The sequence below is a fragment of the Pinus tabuliformis genome, chromosome 6 (genome assembly GCF_031772625.1).
Source record: "Pinus tabuliformis cultivar Carrire ecotype Pingquan chromosome 6, CPIR1, whole genome shotgun sequence".
NCBI classification, from domain to species: domain Eukaryota; kingdom Viridiplantae; phylum Streptophyta; class Pinopsida; order Pinales; family Pinaceae; genus Pinus; species Pinus tabuliformis.
Window position 1 is genome coordinate 1268900635 of NC_142292.1, and position 26081 is coordinate 1268926715.

At 37.4% G+C, this 26081-nt stretch overlaps 1 protein-coding gene across 1 annotated transcript; it reads right to left on the reverse strand.

The window, feature by feature from the left end:
* Positions 1–5700: 5700 nt before the first annotated feature.
* LOC149263273 (non-specific lipid-transfer protein 4.1-like) lies at positions 5701–6975 on the reverse strand. Its single transcript, XM_089426034.1, has 2 exons — positions 6553–6975; positions 5701–6041 (listed from the first exon to the last, which is right to left on the reverse strand). The coding sequence occupies exons 1-2, from the start codon at positions 6900–6902 to the stop codon at positions 6032–6034; spliced, it is 360 nt and encodes a 119-aa protein (XP_089282160.1). The 5' UTR covers positions 6903–6975; the 3' UTR covers positions 5701–6031.
* Positions 6976–26081: the final 19106 nt, after the last annotated feature.

Below are 26081 nucleotides of genomic sequence, written 5' to 3' on the forward strand. Positions count from 1 at the left end.
CTGGTGCAGATATCAATATTCTTAACGTCAGAAATGTTCCAGCAAAATATTGGGTCTCCGCTGAAAGAGAATTCGTAGGCCTAGGAAATAAGAAACTCAAATATGAAATTCCTAGAGCTTCACTGTGTTTTGATACCCATTTTGTATACATGAAATTTGCCATAGCAGACATCCCTGTTGATTGCATATTAGGGAATGTCTTTTTAGCCGCAGTTGAACCTCATGGCTCAGCCAGGCTGAAAGGAAGTAGAGCTGGCTATTTCATATCTGTGCCTACATCCAAAGGTAGAAGAAAGAGAATTGAGCTTCCTTATGTTTCAAGCCCGAGAGTCTCTACAATGGTCCAAGCTATGCAGAAATTGGACAGAGCAGAATCTTTACTATCAGATCTTAAAGATCTGAAAAACACATTGAGAGTAGAAGAATAGCTGAAACTACCTCAAATCAAGCAAAGGATCCAAGAGCTGAAAGAAAAACTAGAAGAAAAATGTTGTTCAGAAGAGCCAAATGCTTTTTGGCACAGGTAGCAAAATACTATTAAGCTGCCCTATAAAGAAGGATACACAGGAAAGCCCTGTAAAAGCAGAGCAATCCCCATGAGCCAAGAATACAGAGAATTATGCCAAGAAGAAATTCAGCAATTGCTTAACAGAGGACTGATTAGAGAATCCACTAGCCCCTGGAATTGCTATGGGTTCTATGTAAACAAAAGAGCTGAACAAATTAGAGGTATCCCTAGACTTGTGATAAATTACAAACCTCTAAACTCAGTCTTGGCCGATGATACTTATCCCATTCCACATAAAGGAGATTTGATCAGAAGAATTGCAAGAGCCAAAATATTTTCAAAATTTGACTTAAAAGCAGGATTTTGGCAGGTTTCCATTGATGAGGAAGATAAGTTTAAAACTGCTTTTAGTATTCCTGCAGGGCACTACGAATGGAATGTCATGCCATTTGGTCTCAAAAATGCTCCCTCGAAATTCCAGAAGGTTATGGATGATATTTTTAAGCCATATTTTGATTGGCTACTTGTGTATATTGATGATGTTTTAATTTTTTCCAAAAATATTGATGATCACTTCAAACATGTAAATATTTTCATGAAGTTGGTCAAGAAAAATGGGCTTGTACTTAGCAAAAAGAAAATAGAAGTATTTCAGACTTCTATAAAGTTTTTAGGCCATCAGATTTGTAATGGACAAATCTCTCTGCAACAACATGCCATTGACTTTGCAGACAAATTTCCAGATGTCTTAAAGGAGAAGACACAGCTGCAAAGGTTTCTTGGCTTCCTGAATTGTGTAAGTAGCTTTTATCAAGACTGTGCCAGTGATAGGAAAGTGCTTAATAAACGGCTTGGTAAAAATCCTCCTGAATGGTCTGATGTGCATACCAGAGCAGTACAAGAAATCAAAGCAAAGGTAAAATCTTTGCCTATATTATATGTTGCAGATGATCAAGCTTTCAAAATAGTAGAGTCTAATGCCAGTAACATTGGATGGGGAGGAATTCTGAAGCAAAGGGTTGGAAAAGAAGAACAAGTAGTACAGTTTGCCTTAGGAGTATGGAACCCAACAGAACATAATTATTCTGTTATTGAAAGAGAACTAAAAGCTGCATGGAATTGCATAAGCAAATTTGAAGTATATCTAATAAACAAGCCTTTTCTTCTCAGAACAGATGCATCAGCAATGAAGAAAGTCCTATCCAAGGACATCAAGAAAGTTGGAGAAGCAAAGTTTGCCAGATGGCAGGCACTCTTTGCAAACTTTGATTTCTCTGTAGAACACATCAAAGGAGAAGACACCTGTCTTCCAGACTTCCTCAGCAGAGAGTACATTGAACAGAAAGAAGCACATGTCATGATGATTATTACTAAATGGGACCAGCACCAAAAACAAGAAATCTTGAGAACCATTCCAGATGATCAAGATTGGGATACATACAGAGACAACTGGAGACCCACATGGCAATTAAGGAACACAAATGTCCTTGATGCCAACTTACAACCTCATACTGATCTCCAGCACTATGTACCTGAAAGAAAGGTGTACCCAAAGGGCAGAAAATGGGTTCATGATATGATGTATGACAAGGCAAAAGCAGATGCCGGAACAGCAAGGCGGGCCCTGGAAATGAATTTTCATGACATTGCAGGCATTTGGTACCATGGAGGTCGCAGCACATGAATCTATGAAAGCTATTATTGTATCTACAGAACCAGAGATTTGTGGGACAAGCCAGGACAATCTCAAGTCCAATCATGTGCTTGATGGCCCAGAAATGATCCCAAGGTAATATTCCCTGACACAGTTTATGATTTTGCAGGATACAAAAAGCTCTGGTGGGACTTCCTGAATGTTGATGATAGAAATGAAACCCATTATACGAAGCTGAAATTCAGTACGCTAGCAGCATCCCAGAAGAATCTGCAATGTGAATGGTTTCAGAACTGGTGGACAGACTATGGAGTCAGCAGAACAACCATGGATCCAGTATATCATGAAAATTATGAAAGAAAATACTGTTACAAGTGCTTTGAGAATAATATAGGAGAGTGTTTCCATCGTATCTATAGCACAGTCAGAGAAATGACAGTCAAAGAGTGGGACCCTTTTCACATGACAAATTATTCCCTCCAGGAATACATGAGAGAGCACTTAGAATGGTATGTCTTAACCAAGGTCCAACATCAAATCATACTGGGTAAACCCATGATAGTTCGGAGAATCTATACAAAGGCATGTGATGATCTACTTTATAAAAGAGGCAGATTCGCTAATCTGACTGTATTTTGATTACGTACCAGTCACAAGGGCTTAATTGTGACCAGAGTTCCCATGGGTTTTACTGTTTAAAAGCTTCCACAGTGTAAATTTTCTCATCTAGTCTTTTCTTGTGGGCTTTTTGTACAAAAGTATCCACTGTGTAGATAGCTGTCAAATTTTTTTTAGGTACATGAATCTACTTTACAGACTATATCTCATGCGTTACCTGAAAGCAATTATTCGGTCTGCTTTATGGACCCGAATATTTGTGCGGACGTCACTCTGGTAAAGACTGAAAAGCAATGATTCTTTAAGTATTAGGCAGATCAATTGAGCTAACAGGGTACCTTTATACTTAGCTATTAAACAAAAGAATTTTTTTTTTATATAGTTATTTGAGTTTGAGTTTAAATTGCATTAAAATTTTAATATAATATAATTGTATTAAATTTCAATAATAAAAAAGTAGTTTAATTATAATATTTTTATTTTATTTTATTTTTTTGGGTTAAAAATTTGATGATAAAAGTTTTAATGAAGTTGTATTTTGTTTTGGGTAAATATTTTGGGGATTTGAATTTTAAATTTTATTATTTATATAATATTTCATAACATGACATTAGTTAATTCAGCTATCTTTCATAAGCATTAAATAGTATATTTTTGTAATTTAAAATGTGTTGAATATATAAATAAAAAAATCTTGTGAGAGAATTGAAATGTGCAGATCACAAAACTAATATTACTAAAAAATAATCCAAAACATTTCACAATCTAATATATATATGTGTGTGTGTGTGTGTGTTTTTTAATTAAAATTAAAATTAAAATTTTATACTATTTAATATTAAAATTTTAAATAAAAAATATTAAAAATCATTATAATAAGATTAAAAAGTCATCCATATCAAGTGAAATTCCGAGTTGATTTTGAAAGCTTAAATGCTTCTGGAGTGTGACTACTCAAACCATAAATTAAGCTTGTGGTCATTTCAAAATTCACTATTTTTTTAACAAGATAATATTAATACATTATTATTATGTATACCCTACATGTAAAGTAAAATAAGCTTGTAGTCATTTCAAAACTCACATAAACTAAAAAAATAAAAAAAATTTAACAGGATAATATTAATACATTATTATTATGTATACTCTACATGTAAAGTAAAATAGATAACATAATGAAATTCTAATCAAAATGTGAAATTTAACTAAACATATTTATCTCATCTTAATTTATATAATTAATTAGAAATTAAAAATATAATATATATCTTAAAAAATAATTTAATATTATATATTTTGTTTTTATTTTTTAATATATATTTTAATTCCATTAATTAAATCGTTTTTTCAATATTGTAAATTTAAAATAAAATAAACATTTTAATTTTTCAAATATTTAATTTATGAATTTATAATATAAAGGAAGTTGAACACTATCATAAAGCGTTGATGGTAAAGAGTTTTTTATTAAGATATTATGTAGTGAAAAGGTTACTAGTTTGAAATTTTGTGGATAAAAATCTAGTCATGCTAAGGGTTGGTGTGGCTCAAACTTGGTGCATTCAACACAAATAAACTTTTCTTTTCTTTTTCTTTTAATTTGCCATATTCTTTATATTAACTTCTCTTCACAGTGTATTACATTCTGTTGAGTACAAAAATTATAATATTGACCATATTCGCATAGTCTATTTAAAATTTATTTAAAAATAAAAATAACAGGGTAAGGTAACTTCATTACTCTTTAGTACATTCTCTCAGTTACAAATAATAATTAGGACAATTATAATAACGTATTCTGATAAGTCTATTTAAAGTGTATTTAAACATAAAAATAACATGCTAAGGTGTTTTATAACATGGTAAGGTGTTAGGAACGAAATGGAATTTTTTTTATATTTATTTGAGTCTTAATAAATTGTATAATTTATTAAAATTTTAATATTATATAAGTATATTAAATTTTAATAATATTTAAAATAGTAAGTTAATTATTATATGTTTAAAAATTTAAGGTGAAATTTTGATTTGTATTAATTAAATTAGTTTTTGATTGTATATATGGATTCAATATGTTGAAAATTTTTTAAGATATTTTTATTGAGTGGGGTTATCAAACTTGTGATTTTAATGAATTCTTGTCGGATTTTAGAAAAACCAGACCAGAAAAATCCACTTCCAACAAGTCACACTAAAGAGAATTCTTTATATATGATGATGATTAAAGTCCACTAAGATTAATGTGGTTTATTGGATTTTAAGAAAATAAATTTGGTGATAAAATTTTCTACGAAATTGTATATTTTTGTTATTTAAAATGTGTTTTTAATACATAAATAAATTTAATATCTTAAAAAAACGCTGAAACATTTGAAATCTACAAATAACAAAACTAATATTACTCAAAAAATTCCAAAATATTTCACTATATATATTTTATTTTATTTTATAAAATTTATTTATATTAAATTTTTAATAATAAAATTAAAAATAATTAAAATATATTTTCATATAATTTTAAATGTAATAGGAGAAATGAAATATTTAAATCTAATTAAAATCATATTAAATTTTTAAATAATTTTTATTAAACTTTAAAAAAATCAACAAATATCTATTTTATTTTATGATATTTATTTTATTTCAGTTAAAATATTATTAAAATTTTAGTTATATCAATTTTTTAATAAAAAATAAACCACAATGATAATCAATATTTAAGTGTTAATATTCATAGAATATTTGGAGTATTAAACACAATCATAATTATAGCAATATTCATAGAATATTTGGAGTATAAAGGAGGTGATTGTAACAAGCACAATCTCAATTAGATGACAAGAGATATGGTACTATTTTCATCATGAGAAATGCACATCTTAAATAAATCAGGTACAGTGAAAAGTAATGGACCACAGTCTAAGTCATAAAGTGCACTTGTCCATACAAATGCTTTTATATATTTTTGAAAGTGTAAAATATCACAAAGAAAGATGGGGTCCATGAAACAGAATCCAATCCCAATCCCTGGTCAAGTTGGATTAATCACTACAAGGGGATGGAACTCTGGACATGAATGAGCCATGTGCAGATATGTCTATATTCATATTCATCAGTGAACCCAAACATAGATACAACTTAAAACTGTACTGTTATCATACTGTCTTAATTATAACACTATTCCATTTATTTATAGAATTTTATTTCTTTGTCTGCAGTCCTGTGACTCCTGTCCTCCTCCTATGCTTGACTCAGCGGATCCTGTTATCAAAACCACAGATAATTTCAGGTGAAGGTATGAAGATATGAATCATGATATGAAAATGAGAAAGCAAATATTTATTCTTGTTTTTATTTAGATGGTAGAGTTCGTGAATATTTTCAAATCTAGATTCAAGAATATTCTAGAAATATGTGAAATATGTAATTTATTGAAAAAATATTCTAATTTCAATAACAGATTTCATGAATATCTACAAACCTAAATTCAAGAATTTTCTAGAAATATGCAATCCAATGAACAGTAATGAATGACAGTAACAAACAGTAAAGATGTTTTCTGTTAAATTCACAATATTCCAGAAATATACAATCTCCCAAATCTAGAGTCAAGAATATTTTAGAAATATACAATCCAATGAATAATAAAAATATTGTTCATTAAATTCAACAATACTTTAAAAATATACCATTAACATCAATAATATTCCAGAAATATACAATCGACCTTCAGTAAGTAAATAAAAGATGATGGAAGAGGAAGAATCAATACGCGTCACAGTTCGTGGAAGCGCTGATAGGAAAGCCAACATTTATACCGCAGAGGCCGGGTATCTTGCCCGCCTTGTCAGAATTGTATTTGTAAGAAGCAGCAGCAGATTTAATGCACTTGCACGCGGCTTGCCTGTCTGGAGTAGTCTGGGCAGCGGCGTTGAGAGCCTTAACGCCATTGCAGCACCCCGCCGTGGGGCTAGCGCCGCTCCCCGTAACATAGGAAAGGCAGGGGACCAGATCAGAGATCACCGTGGAGCAGGAGATGGCAGCTTCTGCACTCATGCGCATTGCTGCCGCCTGCAGTGCCAACGCGAATACCACAACTTTCCATATTGTGCTCGTCCTCATCGTCGCCAGGCCTCTCTGCTCAACTCTGCAACACTAACTATCAAAGGAATTGGGACAGTGCAGTTGCAGGGCGCAGGGTAGAGAATATATATAGAGCTTTGGTACATGAAAATGGGGATGAGTGGGCTACGTAACATCATGTGGCGTACTCCCCAGGGAATCGGCCACGTGAAGCTGTGAGGCAGGGAAAAATAGAAAAAGAGGGGAGAATCTTTCCTTCTTTTTGCGATTGGACGCAATAGAAATCCTTGATATACAGAGATGGTGGAGGCCTTTTCCGAATACCTTGAAATAATGGGGATGAACTGTACATTGTACATTGAATTGATTGGAATATCGGCTCTGTGTTACATAAAGAAGAACCAGATATCGTTCTTTCCACCCGTGAATTAATTCGTACTCCATATTTCCTTTTCGTAGGGTCACGGGTGGCACACCATAGGTTGTTTGTTTGCTAGCCTGTCTAAATGTTGTAGATGGCCATTATCAAGCCCAAAAACAGAAATGGCATCTCCCCTGCAAATTTAGGTGCCTTCAACGAACAAGTAATGCCTGCAAATTTAGGTGTCTTCAACTAACAAGTAAAGCAGATTAGGGAAATTAAAGTGGGTTAATGTGGAATAGAGCAATTCATTAAAGAGGGTTGTAGGGTTGTTGGGTTAATAATAGAACACCATAACTTGTTTCGTTGATAGGATGTCCATAGGACCATTATTAAAATTAATATAGAAATGACATTTCGTAGGCAAATTTAGGTGTCCTGAATTAGCAAGGGAATTCAGTTTAAAAAGAGAAAAGGTTGGTTGTTAGTGATTGAATATGGAGAAAATGAATTTACCATTCTTTTCATGTTCATAAGAGAGTCGCATTCAGCATCTAATGTGTCTATTAATATAAAAGTATATAATCACGAGTTAAAAATTGAAATTCAAAGTTACATTTAATATGCTTTTTTATATAGGTATATGATTGTTCAACATTTAATATGCTTTTTGATATAGGTATATGGTTATTCAATATTTAATATGCATTTGATATAGGTATATGATTATTTAATTTTATATTTGTTAAAAAGGTAAAAAAATAAAATTGAAAATTGAAATATTTAAGAAATTATAAATTAAAATAAATTTATATTATTGTATGTAGTGGTATATTACAGTTTAGTTTGGAGAATATGTTGTAGTGTTTATAAATGAGTGTAAACTTTTTAATGCGGCTCAATAAAAGTTTAGGATAAGGGAGATGTTATGTCGTGTAAACATTTAAATATTGGATCGATTAAAAAAGCAGTAAATGATAGTAGAAATAATAAATTGATTATATCCCACTTGTTATATTATAATTTTGTTTTTATTAATAAAATTATAAACAATTTATCCTAATTCCGGATCTATCAAGTGCCAAGAGGGATTAAATCGCTTTGGATCTACTAAGACCTGTGAGGTATCAAATCTCTTTTCTCTCTAAAAAATGTTTGCATCTATTAAATCAACAGTTAAATGGATAGTACATAACTTAAACTTGTAAGTACAAAAAATTCTTTGACAATTTATATCTTAATTAGTTAATATAGATCCTTAAATAGTTGGTTGAAATCCTCTCTTGAAATATTTTTAAAATATATAAAGTTTAAACATCTAACCCACATATTTTTTTACTTCTAATTACTTTAGAGGAAATTATATCAAATCATATGGACAACAAAATAATCATGCATATCATATTCATTTTTGGTTTTTATTATAGTCGACATTACTTTTCTATTTTGAGAATATTTTATTTTTATTTTAAGAGGGACATGTGTCAACTCAATGTTGAGCACAACATACTTACACATTGAGGTACTATTGGGTTGTATAATGAGCCTCTTGGCTCAATTAATTATAAATATAAATATAATTATTAATTTTTATTTTATTTTATTTTTTAAATTTAATTTAAATTTTATTTTATTTTAACCAAGTCAAAATGTTAAATAGGACATGACAACATCTCTATAAGCTTTTTCCAACTTATAGATGAAATAGTCTTTTTTACATTTACAATTTCAAGCAAGATTGTGATTTTTTGTTATTTAAAATATATTTTTAAATGCATATATGGATTCAATACCCTGAAAACCTCGGGCAATTGAATTCTATAGATTAAACAATTTAAACTCAAGTTTTTACAAATAAGATTTTAGTTAAAATTAACAAAAAAAACCTAAAGAAATAAATTTAATCTATAGTTAGATTATGCCCATCTCTACCATTTATGTTTTTATTTTATTTTTTGTTTTAATTTTTTTTTGACCTACCGAAAATGTCACTCACCATTACAAAATAATGTCCCTCACCTGCACTAGGTCCTTCTCATCATCATCCCTCTTATAATGGTTGTAAATAAGTGAAAACTTTTAAATGTTACCTAGATATGAGAAATGTTGTCAAGTCAAATTCAAATTCAAATTCTCATGAGTCAAGTAAACATGCTTTCATAATTGATTTTACAACGTGCTTTATAGTATATATGTGGGTTGACTTGGTACCAACAACATATTTATTTCTTTCCTTTGAATAAATAAATAATAATATATATTTGAACCTATAAATTAAAATAATTATTCATATTAGTAATCTTTTTACTGTAGAACTTCATATTTAAATTTAATTAATTAACATATAATTATTTAATATTTAAAATATTTTTTTTCTAAATTATATATATATATATACACACACATACACATGAGTAGTTTTTAAGTGCAATTTTTTGGAAAGTTTTCATGTTTATTTTCTGATGTAATTTGTCTAGAATCTCATAGAGATTCATTGAAATCACAAGTTTGATAGGTGGAATCTTCACAATATAAGTGCCCCAGAGGTTTATGAGGGTGTTGAATCCATGTTTACAGTAAAAAAACCACTTTAAACAATACAAATCAAGATTTGACCACAATTTTTTAATTTTTAATTTAATTTATTTATTTTTTCGGTACTCCAAAAAGTGCACTTAAAGACTACTCATATATATATATATATATATATAGTTGTAACAACCCTAGGTTAAATTTCCATGTAAATAAATAATGTATGGTCATTTGCCAAGTATTCCAAGCTGAATGAGGGAAAAAACATTACATTGGGATCCACGTGTGGTTAATTATTTATTGGCTATGGAAATTGGCATTGACAAGTGGAGAAATTCACACTGTAGATCACCTGATAATACAATATACTAAAGCAAAATACTGGATCTACTTCTACAAACAAACTTGCGGAAGCTTAATCGATTTGAGCAAGATCAAATAGAACACATATAACAGAGAATGAGAAATCAATCACACATGAACACAGAAGAATACTATGGGGAAAACCTCAGTTAAAAACCCCGATATATGTATTATCATACAAGTGGAAATATCTCTGGATTACATAAAGCTTGATCTCACAAGCTATCCAGCTCTCAGTACAATCCCTCAATACTGCTCATAGACTGAATAGACACAACATATGCCTTCCCTCAGTCTTCCAAGCCTCCACCTGTGTGAATTCACCTCTCACACAACTCACCAAACTCAGAAATAGCTGCGCAATCCTCAAGGAATGAATTCCTTCTGCATGCAAGAGATATCCTCAATGGAATATTCCTGCAACTGATAGTACATTGTCCCATCATCTGATCTCAACTGGGTCTCTAACTGAACTGACATGCATGAGTTATTTATGAGAGAATATTCAGTTATCTAAAGTACAGTAGTTGCATGCATGCATGCATTAACTAAATGAACTCATAATCAGTTCCACAAACTATTGGAACTAATCTAACTGGACTTAACTCAGTTAACTAAGCTAACTAATTACAACTCAAAGTACAACTCATCCTAATCACTTTACTTAAGGGATAACTTCCTCAATCAAAGGGAAAACTGTTGCATGTCTTCACATAGACTTCATGTTTGATTTTCTCCAACAAATTAACTCAAGATGAATTAATTAATTATTTTTCAAACAGCTGCTAAGATCAAATTCAAATTTTAATTCTCAATTTTAGTTCAGGGACTAACTAAAATTGGAATATATCCCGAAATGCTATTTATAGCAATGTCATTTTTAGCACTTCTATATTTAGCGTTTCTTGTTGCTATTTTCAACACTCCCTCTCAACAAGAAAGGGATTATTTGTCAACCCAATCCTGTCTCCGTGGAACTCAAATTTGCATTTTGACAATGCCTTAGTCAAAATATCTGCATCTTGCTCCTCGGTCGAAACATACATCAACAACATGATCCTCTTCACCACACAACCTCGAAGATGATGATACCGGATATCGATGTGCTTGGACCTATCATGAAATACTGGATTCTCAGAGAGTTTGATACAACTCTGATTATCGCAATAGATCACAGTTGGATCCATCCTTTGACCAAACAATCCAACTAGAATTTTCCGCATCCAAATGGCCTCACATGTTGCCTGACTAGCAACCATGTATTCAGCCTCTTCTGAGCTAAGTGCAACTGACCTATGTTTCCTGTTGTACCAAGAAACTGCAGCTGAACCAAGGTTGAAAATTCCTCCTGAAGTGCTCTCCTGATCTGATGGACTCCCTGCCCAATCTGCATCTATGAAGCCGTGAAGCTTCACTCCCTTTGTCCGTCTGTACCATAATCCATACTGAGATGTGCCTTTGAGGTATCTCAGCACATGCTTCACTGCCTTCCAAAACAGCTTGGTAGGCTGAACCATAGCTTGACTCAGCTGGTTCATCACAAAGCACAAATCCGGTCATGTGTTCACTAAATACATCAATGAACCCACAAGCTACCAATAAACAGTAGCAGCTACTACCTCACCTGAAGTAGCATCCTCCTTCCTCCAGTTAGCTGCTAGAGGAGTCTGCATGGGATTGCACTTCTCCATGTGGAATCGCCTGAGTATCTCATTGGCACACTTGCCTTGAGACACAAACACTTCCCCATCCTTCTGCCACACTTCCATGCCTAGAAAGTAGTGCACGAGATCCATGTCTTTCATCTCGAACTCTCTTACAAGGTCCTCCTTGCAAGACTTGATCAACTAATCATCACCTGTCAATATCAGATCATCAACATAAAGAAAAATGATCAATGGCTTACCTTCTACCATGATGTGGTAGAGGTTTGCATTCGCTTCACTCTTTGTGTAGCCCAACCCGGTGAAATAGCCGTAGATCCTGGTGTACCAAACACGAGGTGCTTGCTTCAGCCCGTACAAAGCTCTCTTGAGTTGGCACACATGCGACTCACGATCGAAGGTCTCAAATCCTTACAACTACTCTATGTACACCTCTTCCTCAATCTTGCCATTGAGGAACACAGTCTTCACATCCATCTGATGGATCTTCCAACCCATCTGTGCTAATAGTGCCAATATCGATTTGATAGATGAGTACCTTGCTACAGGAGAAAAAGTCTCATCATAGTCGATCCCCTCAACCTGTGAGAAACCACACGCAACAAACCTTGCCTTATGTTTCTCCACACCGCCATTAGTTGCTTTCTTTACCTTGTAAAGCCATCAGGAACTCACCACTGACTTGTCCTCCGGTCTTGGGAAAACATCCCAAACACTGTTCCGAACTATGGAGTCATACTCCTCCACCATAGCATCAACCCAGACTGGTTGCTGCACTACTTCATCGAAGGAATATGGTTCGGTCTCTACACAATCTCCAACCAGGGCCATGTAACTAGTGTACCACTCGAGTGATCTCCTCCGTCTGTGCTGAGAGGATGGTTGTCCCACATTTTCTCTCTCATCCATCACCAATCTGTCAGCTTCCCTTGAGCGTTTCTGGCCATCTTTGGAAGACTCTGCATGAGTGGATGTCTCTACTCCTGGATCCTCTACATGTGGTTGCTCCGCATCAGTCTGAGGCTTCTCCTCCTTTGGAACCAAAATTTCCTCCTCTGCATGCAACTTGAGCTCCCTCTCAAGGGATACTCACATGGCTTTCTGCTCGTCGAACTTCAGATCTTTCTGTACCACTGTCCTCTGACTGGTAGGTAAGAACACCCAATAGTTGTGGGGTGTATCAGTGTACCCCACAAGTATCCCCAACTCAGCTGTTGGATCTAGCTTCTTCTAGGCATCTTTGGTCACATGGAAATAAACTGATGATCCAAAGATCCTGAAGTGACTCACATATGATCTCTTCCTGGAAAAAGCCTCCACTGGTGTCTTCATCCCTAGTATACGATGCAGACTTCTGTTTTGCAAGTATACTGTTGTATTGCATGCCTCATCCCACAAATGAAGTGGTAGGCTTTGGTCATGCAGCATCGCCCGAGCTGCTCCCACAATCGATCTGTTCTTCCTTTTGGCCACCCCATTCTATTTTGGGTTATGGGGTTCCGTCAACTCTCATTTAATTCCTTCTGTTGCACAGTAGTCCTTAAATTGTTGGGAGACATACTCTCCACCATTATCGCTTCGTAAGGCCCTTATTTTCTTTCCAGATTCTTTCTCAACCAAGGCTTTGAACTCACAAAACCTTGAGAAGGTTTGATCCTTCTTCTGCATGAAGTAGATCCAACATCTATGAGAAAAATCATCAATAAAAATAACATAGTACCTTTGTTTAGCGATGGAGGCTATAGAGAATGGTCCACACACATCTATATGAATTCACTCCAGGATTGCTCCAGCTCTACTGTCTCGATCTTGAAAGGAAGATTTTGCATACTTACCCAAGGTACAACCTTTGCATGTGTCCACTTACTCCAGTTTTCCCTTGGGAAGTCTAGTAGAAATGCGCTGCATGATCTTCAAGGCCCCATGGTGCAAGTGGCCCAATCTTCTATGCCATAGCTCACCAATATCTTGGCTCTGTACCAACTCTACTTTGGAACTCAATGCAGCACAATCGTCTACCTCCAGCTTGTAGATATTCTTTACTCAAATCCAAATCCTGTTGGTCTGTCCAGTGCCAATATTCCTCAGGAATGCCTTTCCTTTACTAAATACTACATCATAGCCTTTGTCTTCCAGCATAGTGATGGACACAAGGTTCTTCTTCAGACCAGGCACATAATTTACATCAGTCAGGGTGAGAGGAGCTCCATGCTCCCTCTGAAACACAACCGTACCTTCACCTGAAACATGATACTTTCTATCATCGCCCATATCTATGCGCATCTGGAGGTCCTTCTCCTCCAAGGTACTGAATAGAATCTTGGCATCAGTCATGTGGAATGAAGCTCCACTGTCGAGGTACCAAACACAACCCACCATCAATGAAACCATGCATGCGATAAGGGTGAAATCCAATTCGAACTGTGAGGCCAATGCCTCACCATCTGATCCCTTCAAGGATCCCTTCTTGGATTTCTTTTGTGGACAATTTGTTGCATAATGGCCACCTCATGACAATGAAAGCATCTCACTTTCGATTTGTCAATCTTCTTCCCACCATGGGAAGAACTCGATTTGGAATGGGAAGCCTTCCCCTTCCTTTCCTAAGCTTACTCGCTAAGGCTAGATTTTCTTCATCATCTTGCTTTGACGAAGGTCCATCTCTGGTGCTTCTCCTTATCTCCTCTTGCATTAGATCCAACCACAGTCGTTCCCAATCTGGCAGTTTCTCTCTTCCATTCACCGAGTCTTGGTAGCTATGCCAGCTCTTAGGAAGAACGAGGAGAGCAAGACTTACCATGTCATCATCGATTGGCATGATTCTTACACTTCCAAGCTCATCCTTGCAGGTGGTGAGCTTGTTCAGATATGTAGAGATCGTGTCGCCCTTTTCACACTTGATTTTCCGAAGCTTGTCTTTTAGCGTCAGCTTCCTCTGATCGCTGTTGTTCTGATATAGATCCTTCAATTTATTCCAAATTGAAAACAATATCTCCTTCCCATGGAGACTCGAGAAAATGTGGTCTCGAACTCCCTCCAGAAGAATCCTCCTCTCTCTAGCCACACATTTCTTCCATTCCGCCAATTCTTGGGCATTAGCAGCTGCTATCTTGGGGACTTCTTGATCAATGAATTCCTTCAAACTGTTGTCCTCTAATACCGCTTCAGTGAGATCCTTCCAGGCTATATAATTCGAGCTGCCATCCAGGGCATACTCGAGTCTCAAACCATTGAACACCATTGGTGAAATTTGAGATGTGATAAGAATTCGATTTCTATAATCAGGAACTTCAAACTTCAAACTTTTCCCTTTTTTGTATACTGTTCTCCACTTTGATCACCTTTTCTCTAATACTATGTATAAATTCACATTGTAGATCACCTGATAATGCAATATACTAAAGAAAAATACTTGATCTACTTATACAAACAAACTTGCGGAAGCTTAATCGATTTGAGCAAGATCAAATAGAATACATATAATAGAGAATGAGAAATCAATCACACATGAACACAGAAGAATACTCTGGGTAAATCCTCACCTAAAAACCCTGATATCTGTATTATCATACAAGTGGAAATATATTCGGATTACACAAAGCTTTAGCTCACAAGCTATCCAGCTCTCAGTTCAATCCCTCAATACTGCTCATAGACTGAATAGACACAACATATGCCTTCCCTCAGTCCTCCAAGCCTCCTATTTCCTTGCGTAGTTTCTCCTGGGTCCTCAAGCTGCCACCTATGTGAATTCACCTCTCACGCAACTCACCAAACTTAGAAATAACTGCGCAATCCTCAAGGAATGAATTCCTTCTGCATGCAGGAGATATCCTCAATGGAATATTCCTGCAACTAATAGTACACTGCCCCATCATATGATCTCAACTAGGTCTCTAACTGAACTAACATGCATGTGTTATTTATAAGAGAATATTCAGTTATCTGAAGTACAATAGTTACATGCATGCATGCATTAACTAACTGAACTCACAATCAGTTCCACAAATTGTTGGAACTAATCTAACTGGACTTAATTCAGTTAACTTAGCTAACTAATTACAACTCAAAGTACAACTCATCCTGATAAGTTTAATTAAGGGATAACTTCTCCAATCAAAGGGAAAACTGTTGCATGTCTTCACATAGACTTCATGTTTGATTTTCTCCAACTAATTAACTCAAGATGAATTAATTAATTATTTTTCAAACAACTACTAATATCAAATTCGAATTTTAATTCTCAATTTTATTTCAGGGACTAACTAAAATTGGAATGTATCCTGAAATGCTATTGATAGCAATGCTATTTTTAGCACTTCTATATTTAGCATTTCTTGTTGCTATTTTCAACAACAAGAGGAAAAAGGAAATAAGCTAGCAAGGACATGTGGCAAAGTGAAAAAATAAGGGCAAATGAAAGAAATTCCACTTCATGTGGGGAAGAGGAAGAGACAAGAAAGGAGAAAAATAGTAAAAAAATATGCATGCAAGGAAAAATGAAGGAAAAATAAAAGAAAAAGAAAATAAATTGGAGAGACAACATTCTATCATTCACTTTATAAAAAAAGAGAGGAAAATAATCTACAACACTAGAGCACCATAGAGAGAGAACTTCGGGACACAAGGAAGACAAGCAAGGAAAGCAAGTAGCGGAAGAGGAGTTCAAGTGGCAGCTAAGAGGAAGAATTGAACAATAGTGAGAAAGGACAAAAAAGAACGGAGGAAAGAGTAGCCAGTAGGAGGATTCTTACATGTAACAGTGTGCATGTTTGATTATCTTGCTAGGATATGAATGCATGATTCATGCATTGGTTTGTTAGTCATTTTTGTTATCATTGGCATATGATTTTCCTAGATTGAGAGTCATGTACATTCTTGCCTTATGCCATTTCCTAGATAGCTATGATGTAGTTGGTTCCTTGTTTGGTTGAGCTTTGGATTGTCGATATATTTTGGATCTTGGTTGAGGTGGTCTCAGGAAAATCTGTTATGATCTTAACCTGCAAAATGATACCCAAATACAGAATATGTGAAGAAAAGATACCCAGAACATAGAATAGCAATGATTTTATTATTCAGAGAGTAATGTTCACTTGCCTCTTCGAGGGGGAAACCTCCAATAGAACAGAGCTTGATTACAAAATAAGACACGATGCTCCTCGCAGGGAGTCTCTATCCTTTATATATGACTCATACATGCAATACCACAGACCAATACCGTGGGTTTTATTAATACCATCTATCTAATACTATGGCCCATTTGCAACTAACTGTGGTCCCGTCATTAATTGCGGATTAACCACTTACAATTATTAATATGGGCTTTATTGACTCTTGACTATGACGTGATCCCATTACATAAATAAGGGGGTTAGGGTGGGACCCTAACATGCCCTCCCCCTTAAGACTAGCCTTGTCCTCAAGGCTGAAGCTGCGGAAACTGCTGAAGAATAGTGGTTGGTTCCCAAGTTGCATCTTCCATAAAGGTGTCTTTCCATTTGACGAGGACTTCCTTAATCATGCGGCCGCGCAGTTGCTTGTCTCGTGTGTCTAGGACCTGTTCGGGTTGAAGCCAGATGGACCCTTCTTCGTCCAATTCAGGTAGACTGGTCTGAATTCTGCAATTGTTCCCAATCACTTTCTTGAGGCATGAGACATGGAAAACTGGATGGATTTTTGCAGTAGGTGGCAAGGCCAACTTGTAAGCCACTTCTCCAATGCGCTGAAGTACTTGATATGGTTCGTAGAATTTGGGAGATAGTTTCTGACACCCCTTGTCTTTGAGTGATGTTTGCTTATATGGTTGTAGCCGTAAAAAGACCTGATCCCCTTCTTGAAATTGGCGCTCTGAGCGATGCTGGTCTACCTGTTGCTTCATGCGGTTCTGAGCTTGATGAAGATTCTCTCGAAGATGGGCGAGCATGGTTGCGCGTTGTTGTAGGAGTTGATCCACTGCTTGTACTTTTGAGCACCCCTTGAGATACGAAGTAGGTGAAGGCGGGAGTTGACCATATACTGCTTCATAGGGAGTCATTTTGGTGGTGGCATGATAGTTGGTGTTATACCACCATTCAGCCAGAGGTAACCACTGTACCCAAAGGTGTTGCTTTTTTGAAGTGAAACACCTAAGGTAGGTTTCTAGACATTTGTTGACGGCTTCGGTTTGACCATCTGTTTGCGGATGATAGGAAGTATTGAGTTTTAGTTGAGTGCCTTGTATCCTGAAGAGTTCCTGCCAAAAATTACTGGTGAATATCGGGTCGCGGTCGGACACAATAGAAGTGGGCATGCCATGCAATTTGAAGATCTGATCCATGAAAGATTGAGTGACCAAAGTTGGTGTAAACGGGTGGGGTAGGGCGCAGAAATGAGCATACTTCGACAGTCGGTCCACAACCACCATGATGACTGACTTGTTCCCTAACTTTGGAAGACCTGTAATGAAATCCATAGAAACCTCCGTCCAAATTGATGCCGGAATGGGCAATGGTTGTAATGTGCCTGATGTGTTGATGGTTTCCCCTTTGTGGCGTTGACAGACATCGCATTCTGCTACGAAAGTAAGGATGTCCTTTTTCATGCCTGTCCAAAAAAATGATCTTCTGGTGCGAGCATACGTCTTCTGAAAGCTCGAATGTCCTGCAATGGGAGATGAGTGCAATTCTGCCAAAATGCGAATTTTGAGGGTGGATGTTGGTGATATTATGACTCTGTCCTTGTAGCGAAGAATATCATCCTGCCACGAGTAGCCCTTGGTGGAATTTGGATCTACCTGCAATTGAGAAATGAGTTGGGAGAGCCCGGGGTGTGAAAACCATTCCCTGTGAGCCTCTTCAATCCATTCTGGAATGGGGAGGGAAATTGCTAGCAGAGTACTTTCCTCCTCAAATTGGCGAGATAATGCATCTGCTACACTATTGTCTTTCCCTTTCTTGTAAATGATCTCATAATCATATCCCAGCATTTTGGCTAGCCATTTATTTTGTTGTGGGGAGGATAGGCGTTGCTCCAAAAAATATTTAAGACTGTGATGATCTGTGCGGATTTGGAAACTTCGCCCCAATAAGTAAGGTCGCCAGGTCTCGACTGCATGTAAGATGGCCATCATTTCCTTCTCGTAGGTAGATTGGCCCAGATTCCTCCCACTTAGTTGTTGGCTTGTGAAGGCCAAAGGTCGCCCTTCCTGCATTAAGACCGCCCCAATACCTGTACCCGAAGCATCACATTCAATGACAAAAGATTTGGTGAAGTCAGGTAGTGCTAAGACTGGAGTGGAACACATGGCATTTTTTAGAGCTGTAAAGGCCTGTTGTGCTTCCTCATTCCAGAAGAATGAATTTTTCTTTAGGAGTTGGGTGAGGGGCTTCGCTATGCGACCATAGTTGCGGAAAAATTTACGATAATAGCCTGTGAGACCCAAAAATCCTCTCAATCTCTTCAAGGTCTTAGGTTGAGGCCATTCCTGCATTGCCTGGATCTTTTTAGGGTCCACCTTGACACCTTCACGCCCCACAATGTGGCCCAAATACTCTACTTCTGCCATGCCAAATGAACACTTGGACATCTTGACAAATAATTTATGCTTGCGGAGCAGTTGCAAGAGTAGATCTACATGCTGAAGATGTGCGGCCCAAGTGCAACTATAGATGAGGATGTCATCGAAGAAGACAAGGACAAATTTCCTGAGATATGGTTTGAGAATGTGGTTCATAAGGCTCTGAAAAGTAGAGGGGGCATTACAAAGACCAAATGGCATGACCAGGAATTCATAATGGCCTTCATGAGTTCTGAAAGCAGTCTTGGGAATGTCGACTTCCTTCATGCGAATTTGGTGGTAACCTGAGTGAAGATCCAGCTTAGTGAAGAATTGAGGCCCATTGAGTTCATCCAGCAAATCGTCAACCACCGGGATGGGAAATTTATCTTTGCCTGTCAACTTATTGAGGGCCCTGAAGTTGGGACACATCCGCCACTACCCATCTTTCTTGAGCACCATGACCACTGGGGATGAATAAGGACTAATGCTGGGACGAATGACACCTGCTTCCAAAAGTTCCTTGATTATTTTTTCTATTTCATTCTTTTGGGTGAACGAATATCTGTATGGGCGCACATTTGGGGGTTGGACCCCTGGAACCAAGGTGATGCTATGATCATGTTCCCCTCGCGAGGGTGGAAGCTCATGAGGCTTGTCAAAGACCGGCAGATGGTAATTTAAAATCTGTTGCATCTCAGGATGAATTGGCAGAGGCTTGGTTTCAACTACCTGGATGGCATTAAATTGAGCTACAACTCCATGATTGCCCTTTTTTAACAATTTTTCCATCCTATGCGAGCTGATGATAGAGGGGGCTCCCGCCTGGAGTCCACGGAGGGTATGTGTGTAGTTGTTCTGCTTAAAACTCATATATAACTCCTGGAAATCCATTGTGATTGGCCCAAGAGTGCGGAGCCATTCAGCGCTGAGGACAATGTCGCAACCCCCCATGTGTATGGCAAACATGTGGGTTTTCAACTGATAATCCCCCATTTGAAGTTTGACATTTTCACAGCAGCCTTCACATTTCATTGTGCCTCCATCGACAATTTGAACTTGGAAGTTAGAAACTGCTCGTACAAAACAATGCGCTGCTTCTGCAACTTTTTGATGGATGAAATTATGTGTACTTCCACTATCAATCAAGACTACTACTGGGCGATGTTTAAGAAAACCTCTGATTTTGAGAGTTTGAGGGGAAGAAATCCCTGCCAACGCATCCAGCGAAATAACTGGTTCGTCATAGACATTGTCCTTTTGGTTGTCATCTTCTAGCGCCTCATGTTCCTTAAGTGGTGGATCTTCCTCTGTTGAGCTGTAGTCAGTGGCATATTTGAAAAAATTTGGGATCCTTGCATTTATGACCTGGGGATTATTTTTCATCACAGTAGTAACATAGTCCTTGCTTTCTTCTGTCGGCCATTTCCGCAGGTGACACCTTTTGGACCTTAAGTGTTTGAGTCGTGTTGTGAGCCTGTGGGGGGCGACCTTTAGCGGAGAAATTTGGGTGACTGTATTGGGCTGCTAATGCACGTTCCATGTTACGAGCTACCTTGCAAGCCTCCGTTCATGTGGGAGGGTGGTGCAGTAGGACTTGAGCTTTGATGGCTTCTTTAAGACCGCTGATAAAACATTCCGTGTAGAACACATCTGAGAGACCCCAAGTGCGGAAGGCTAAGGCTTCAAAAGCTGTAATATATTCATCCATTGTACCAGTCTGTCGGAGCTTAGTAAGACGACCCAAAAAAGATGATTCCTGGTCAAAGCGGTCTTGAAGAGCTTTGGTGAATTTGGTCCAAGTCCTAAAAGGTCCAGTGCAACGTTGATGCCATTCCCACCATTGCCACCTTTCATTGTCCAAGTACATGCTCCCCAACATAAGCTGAGTCTCATCATCTAATATGTGATTGAGTTTGAAATACTGCTCCATTTGTGCTATCCATGCCGACGAGTGAGAACCGTCAAATTTATGCATATCCAACTTGGGAGGTTGCTGACTGGGTTGTTGGTGGGTGTGCCAGACGTGAGGAGAGTGGCTAGACTCACCCTCATTGTGTCCATTGCCATTATACGCCTCCTCGTGGGCTTGCTCCTTACCCTTCGGGATTATTTTCTCGACCATGCTACATAGTCCGCTAAGCTGAATGTGGAGGGTTTGCACTGATTCTTCAAGTTTGTCCATCCTTTCATTGGCCATCACTTGAGCTCTAGTTTCTACCATACACCAACTTGATTTTTTTAAAATTGGGACCGCCTAAAAAAAAATTTCACTAAGAAGTGAATGGTACCACCATGCTCAGCTCGTCGTCCTGATTTTGATGGGCTAGATCACCAATAAGCGCCCCGAAAGATCTCAGACTCCTAATGGAGTTTTACTCCTTCCTTATCAATACTGTAGTCGCCAAATCCTCAAAATGTCAATGCGGCTAAAAGTCCTGCGAAAATTATACCCCAGTATAGGAACCCTTCACAACGACTCCGATCTGGTGGATCTGAGAGATCTGAATGGCGGATCTGATAGCTCTGGGTGGCGGAACAGACTGCTTCTGCAGATCTGATGGATCTAATAGATCGGAATGGATGATCTGCGAACTCGAGACTGCGGGAGTGATGTCTGCTGCTGCTGCACCCCTTTGCATAAGAAGATCTGGAAGAGATGATGTGTGATCCCCCGATAGAAAAGGGAACTATGGTCTTGAGGAGTGTCAGGTGCTACAGATCGCAATATACATAAGGGTCTGGCAGTAGTACTCGGCCCAATGTTTCAAGGCTCTAACTAAGGAGGATCGACTGTACCCTTAGCCATACAACCTGACTACCCTATCGTACGGGCGAGTAATCTCTCCGAGTGCTGTTCTCGGTGTACTGTAGCCGCAAGACGGCCGACGGTTTATCTATGGCGAGGTTTCAAGGGAGCCTAGGGGGCTTCCGATATACCCAGAGGGTACGTGGAAGACAGTCCGTGCGCGGTTCTGTCTAATGCGCTACTACTCGAAGGGGTACCCACAAGGGTTACAAGGGAGTCCAACAGACGTGACCACCTCTTGTATTTCCTGCGTGCATGCCTCCCCAAATCCGTAGGTTTATGCGCTCAACGACAGATCCCGTGGTTTAAAGACGCCGGAACACGTCTCTAGCCAAAAAAAAAAAATTGCTAAGAATTGGAGATCCCATCGGCCCTGGAAGTGCTCCGATACCACTTGTTATGCTCTTAACCTGCAAAATGATACCCAAATACAGAATATGCGAAGAAAAGATACCCAAAACACAGAATAGCAATGATTTTATTATTCAGAGAGTAATGTTCACTTGCCTCTTCGAGGGGGCGACCTCCAATAGAGCAGAGCTCGATTACAAAATAAGACACGATGCTCCTCGCAGGGAGTCTCTATCCTTTATATATGACTCATACATGCAATACCACAGACCAATACTGTGGGTTTATTAATACCATCTATCTAATACTACAGCCCATTTGCAACTAACTGTGGTCCCGTCATTAATTGCGGATTAACCACTTACAATTATTAATATGGGCTTTATTGACTCTTGACTATGACGTGATCCCATTACATAAATAAAGGGGTTAGGGTGGGACCCTAACAAAATCCTAAGGGTTGAGGGTGGAGATGGTTTTCTCTGGGAAGCTCTTGACAAGTGGGTGGAGACATGGAAATTCCTCTAGGTATGGTGAAGAATTTTTCAGGCACCTAAGCTTGTGTTGGTTTTGGTGATTTCTAGACCCGGTATTGGGTGAAATCATTGTGGTATGAGGGCGGAGGTGGTTTACTCTAGATTCCCTATATGGTTATGTTTTGTTTTATCCCATGTAATCCCCAATTCAGGCTTGAAATATGGCATAGGGGTGAGTGGGTTGGAAGAAATATTTGGTTTAGTCTCAATCTATGGTCAGGTGGTATGTGGAAGTCCCTGACTTGGTTGGCACTATGCATATGTTATTATGTGTTATTCCTTAATGAGATAAAAAAACAGAAGTTTTGGTTCGATATGTGATTATGTGACAGGTTGGTCATGACTTCATTATGGTTAAATGTTGGTTACATCCATAATTTATTTCTTATGATAATATGTCCTCTTGTTATTGGTCTTTGTCATGGTTTAACAAGCTATTGAATAGTTTATATGGATGCATGAACTAATATGTGTTTTATGCAACTAGTATGAGAGGTCAATAAGCCTTCTTGATGAATGATTCAAAACGTGTTGGACAAGTTTGATTAAGAACATTACCTGGAATAGAGTATATAAACACATTGACATTGTTGATAGAGTTATAAATAATTATGGGTATTTGGCCTGTAGTCTAGCTCCCTAAAATTATGGAATAGGGTTCATGGTCGCACCCTTAGAGTTAGGAAATCTCGGCTCTGGCCGCATTGAGGATGGGTTATCCCTACGATTGGAGGCCTCTGGGTGCTTTGACAGACATGCGTGCATGTGACTAGGTTGTAATATAGGATAAGGGGTAGTCACAACTTAGGAAAATGGTCCAAGAAAATTTGGACTAATAGTGGTGTGATAATATGCCTCTGGGTGGTTGTAGTAAGTTTGACAAGTGGACCCCTGGTAACTCTCATGCATAGTAACTCTCAGCTCATGTTTACCTTGGTAAGTATGTAAAAGTGGGTAAATGTGGGGTGGGGTGTTACAGAGTGGTATAAGAGGAAGTTCACAACACTGTACCTTAAGGTAAATGTAGTTTTTTATGCAGATCTATGTGTTTATCATGCATGCATGTTAGTTACCTATATGTTTATCATGCATGCGTGTCAGTTATTTTATTGTTATGGCTATTATGTTGATGTACATGATGTTGTTATAGTTTTGTGTTATTATCTTGATTCGTGTATGAACTAATATGTTCTTGATATTATTATGTATCAGGTTGATCTGGATTGATCTGTGGAGATGTGATTGCCTCACAAAAAGTAAATTGAGGTAATGCTTTTGATTATGCCTTTTATTTGGTTTATCTAATAGTGGTATGTTGCAGGCCAAGAGATGAAGAGCGGAAAGGTTGATTACAATTCAAATGACTCCCTATACATGCTAGAATATAAATTAGTGGGATGGGAGAAATCAGTTGGGCAACAGGGAGAGGGAGACTCTCCTAATCTAGAAGACACATTAAAGATTCTGAAGGCATAGATCAAAAGCTGTAAAGTTGATAATGAGTGGTTTCTTGAAGCCCAAGAAAGGCCTGTAAAAGCTCAAGAAAATCTATTTGAGGTCAATATAATTATTCTTCAAAGCCTTTCAAATTTATAGAAGCATGGACAACTGGGCGATAGACAAGAAGAAAATACTTATGGTGCAGACAGAAGATGGTCTCAGAAAAGGTATAGGATGGAGGAGGACGATATAATAAAGAGTGGCAAACTCTTGGATACACTTGAGAAGAGGGATAGTATGCATGGATTTTATTCTAGCTCTACTTATTGGAGACCTCATCTCTATCACTGCAAACATCATCATAAGAGGAGCAGGAAGGAATATTTTCCAAAGGAATTCAAGAAAGCCAAGCCTCCTACTTTTGACAGTGAGATGAAAAAATTAGAAGATGCATAAGCATGGCTACTTAGAATGAGGAAAATTTTCAGACTTCGTGATTACTCAGAGAATATGAAAGAAAAGATAACTACTTTCAGTCTCAAATGAAAAATAGATATTTGGTGGGAAGATGTCAAGCATGTCAGGGGAATCAGGGAAGAGAAGCTAACTTGGGAAGAATTTGAAAGACTTTTTAGAAAGAAGTACTTGTTTGAGAGGTATTAGGATTGAAAGGCCAAGGAATTCTATGAGCTCAAGATGGGTTCTATGTTAGATGAAGAATATACAACCATATTTCTAGAGATATCGGGATATGTTCCATATATCAAGGTTGAGAAAGCAAAAATCCAAAGTTTCATCAGTGGATTTCCATTATCATTCAAAGACCAAATTGAGTTTGGTGAGCCTTAGTCATTAGAGGAAGCCATCAGAAAGTTGAAGCATTGCTATGAGAAATCAAAGCGCAAGCCTAAGTTCAAGCATGACTGGAAGGGTAATGAGAAGACTAAAGGAAAATGGCTCAAGAAACGAGGAATATCTCAGGATGCATGAGAGAAGGAAAATATGGCTCCTCACTAGAAGTCCAATGTAGTTGAGAAAGGACATGGATCTTAGCCTATGGAGCAACATAATAAAGGCAATGAAAGAGAACTATTGAAGTGTTGGACTTGTGGTGGAGACCATCGCGAAATATATTGTCCATCATATCAGGGTGGCAGGCCTCAAAGTTATAGTGCTCAGGAGGTGTAGACAGTTGGGGATGTATGTCAAAGCATTCCCCGAATCTATGCAGTAGTTTATAACAGGCAGGCACCAGGCATCCATCATCCAGATGGAAGGTAAGCTTTGTGATCGAGTTGTTTCTATTTTGATTTATCTAGGATCAAATTATAGCTATATTAGTTCTGAATTGGTGGATCAGTGCCATTTGGATAAGGAAGTGTATGCATAATCTTGGTTGGTGTAGTTGGTTACGTGGACCAAGAGAAGAGTTCATCATTGGGCGAAGTCTTGTGAATTTGAGCTTAATGGCATGCCTACAATAGCAAACCTGAATTTGCTTCCTTTGGATGAATATAGCATGCTTTTGGGCATGGATTGGCTATTTATTCGTAGGACCAAGGTAGATTTCTATGAAAAGGCCATTAAGTGTCTAGATGAGGATAGAGAAAAGAGAGTCTTGCAAG

Bases quoted from the DNA above. Each gene is read 5' to 3' on its own strand.
- LOC149263273 (XM_089426034.1), bottom strand. From the start codon at position 6,902: ATGAGGACGAGCACAATATGGAAAGTTGTGGTATTCGCGTTGGCACTG.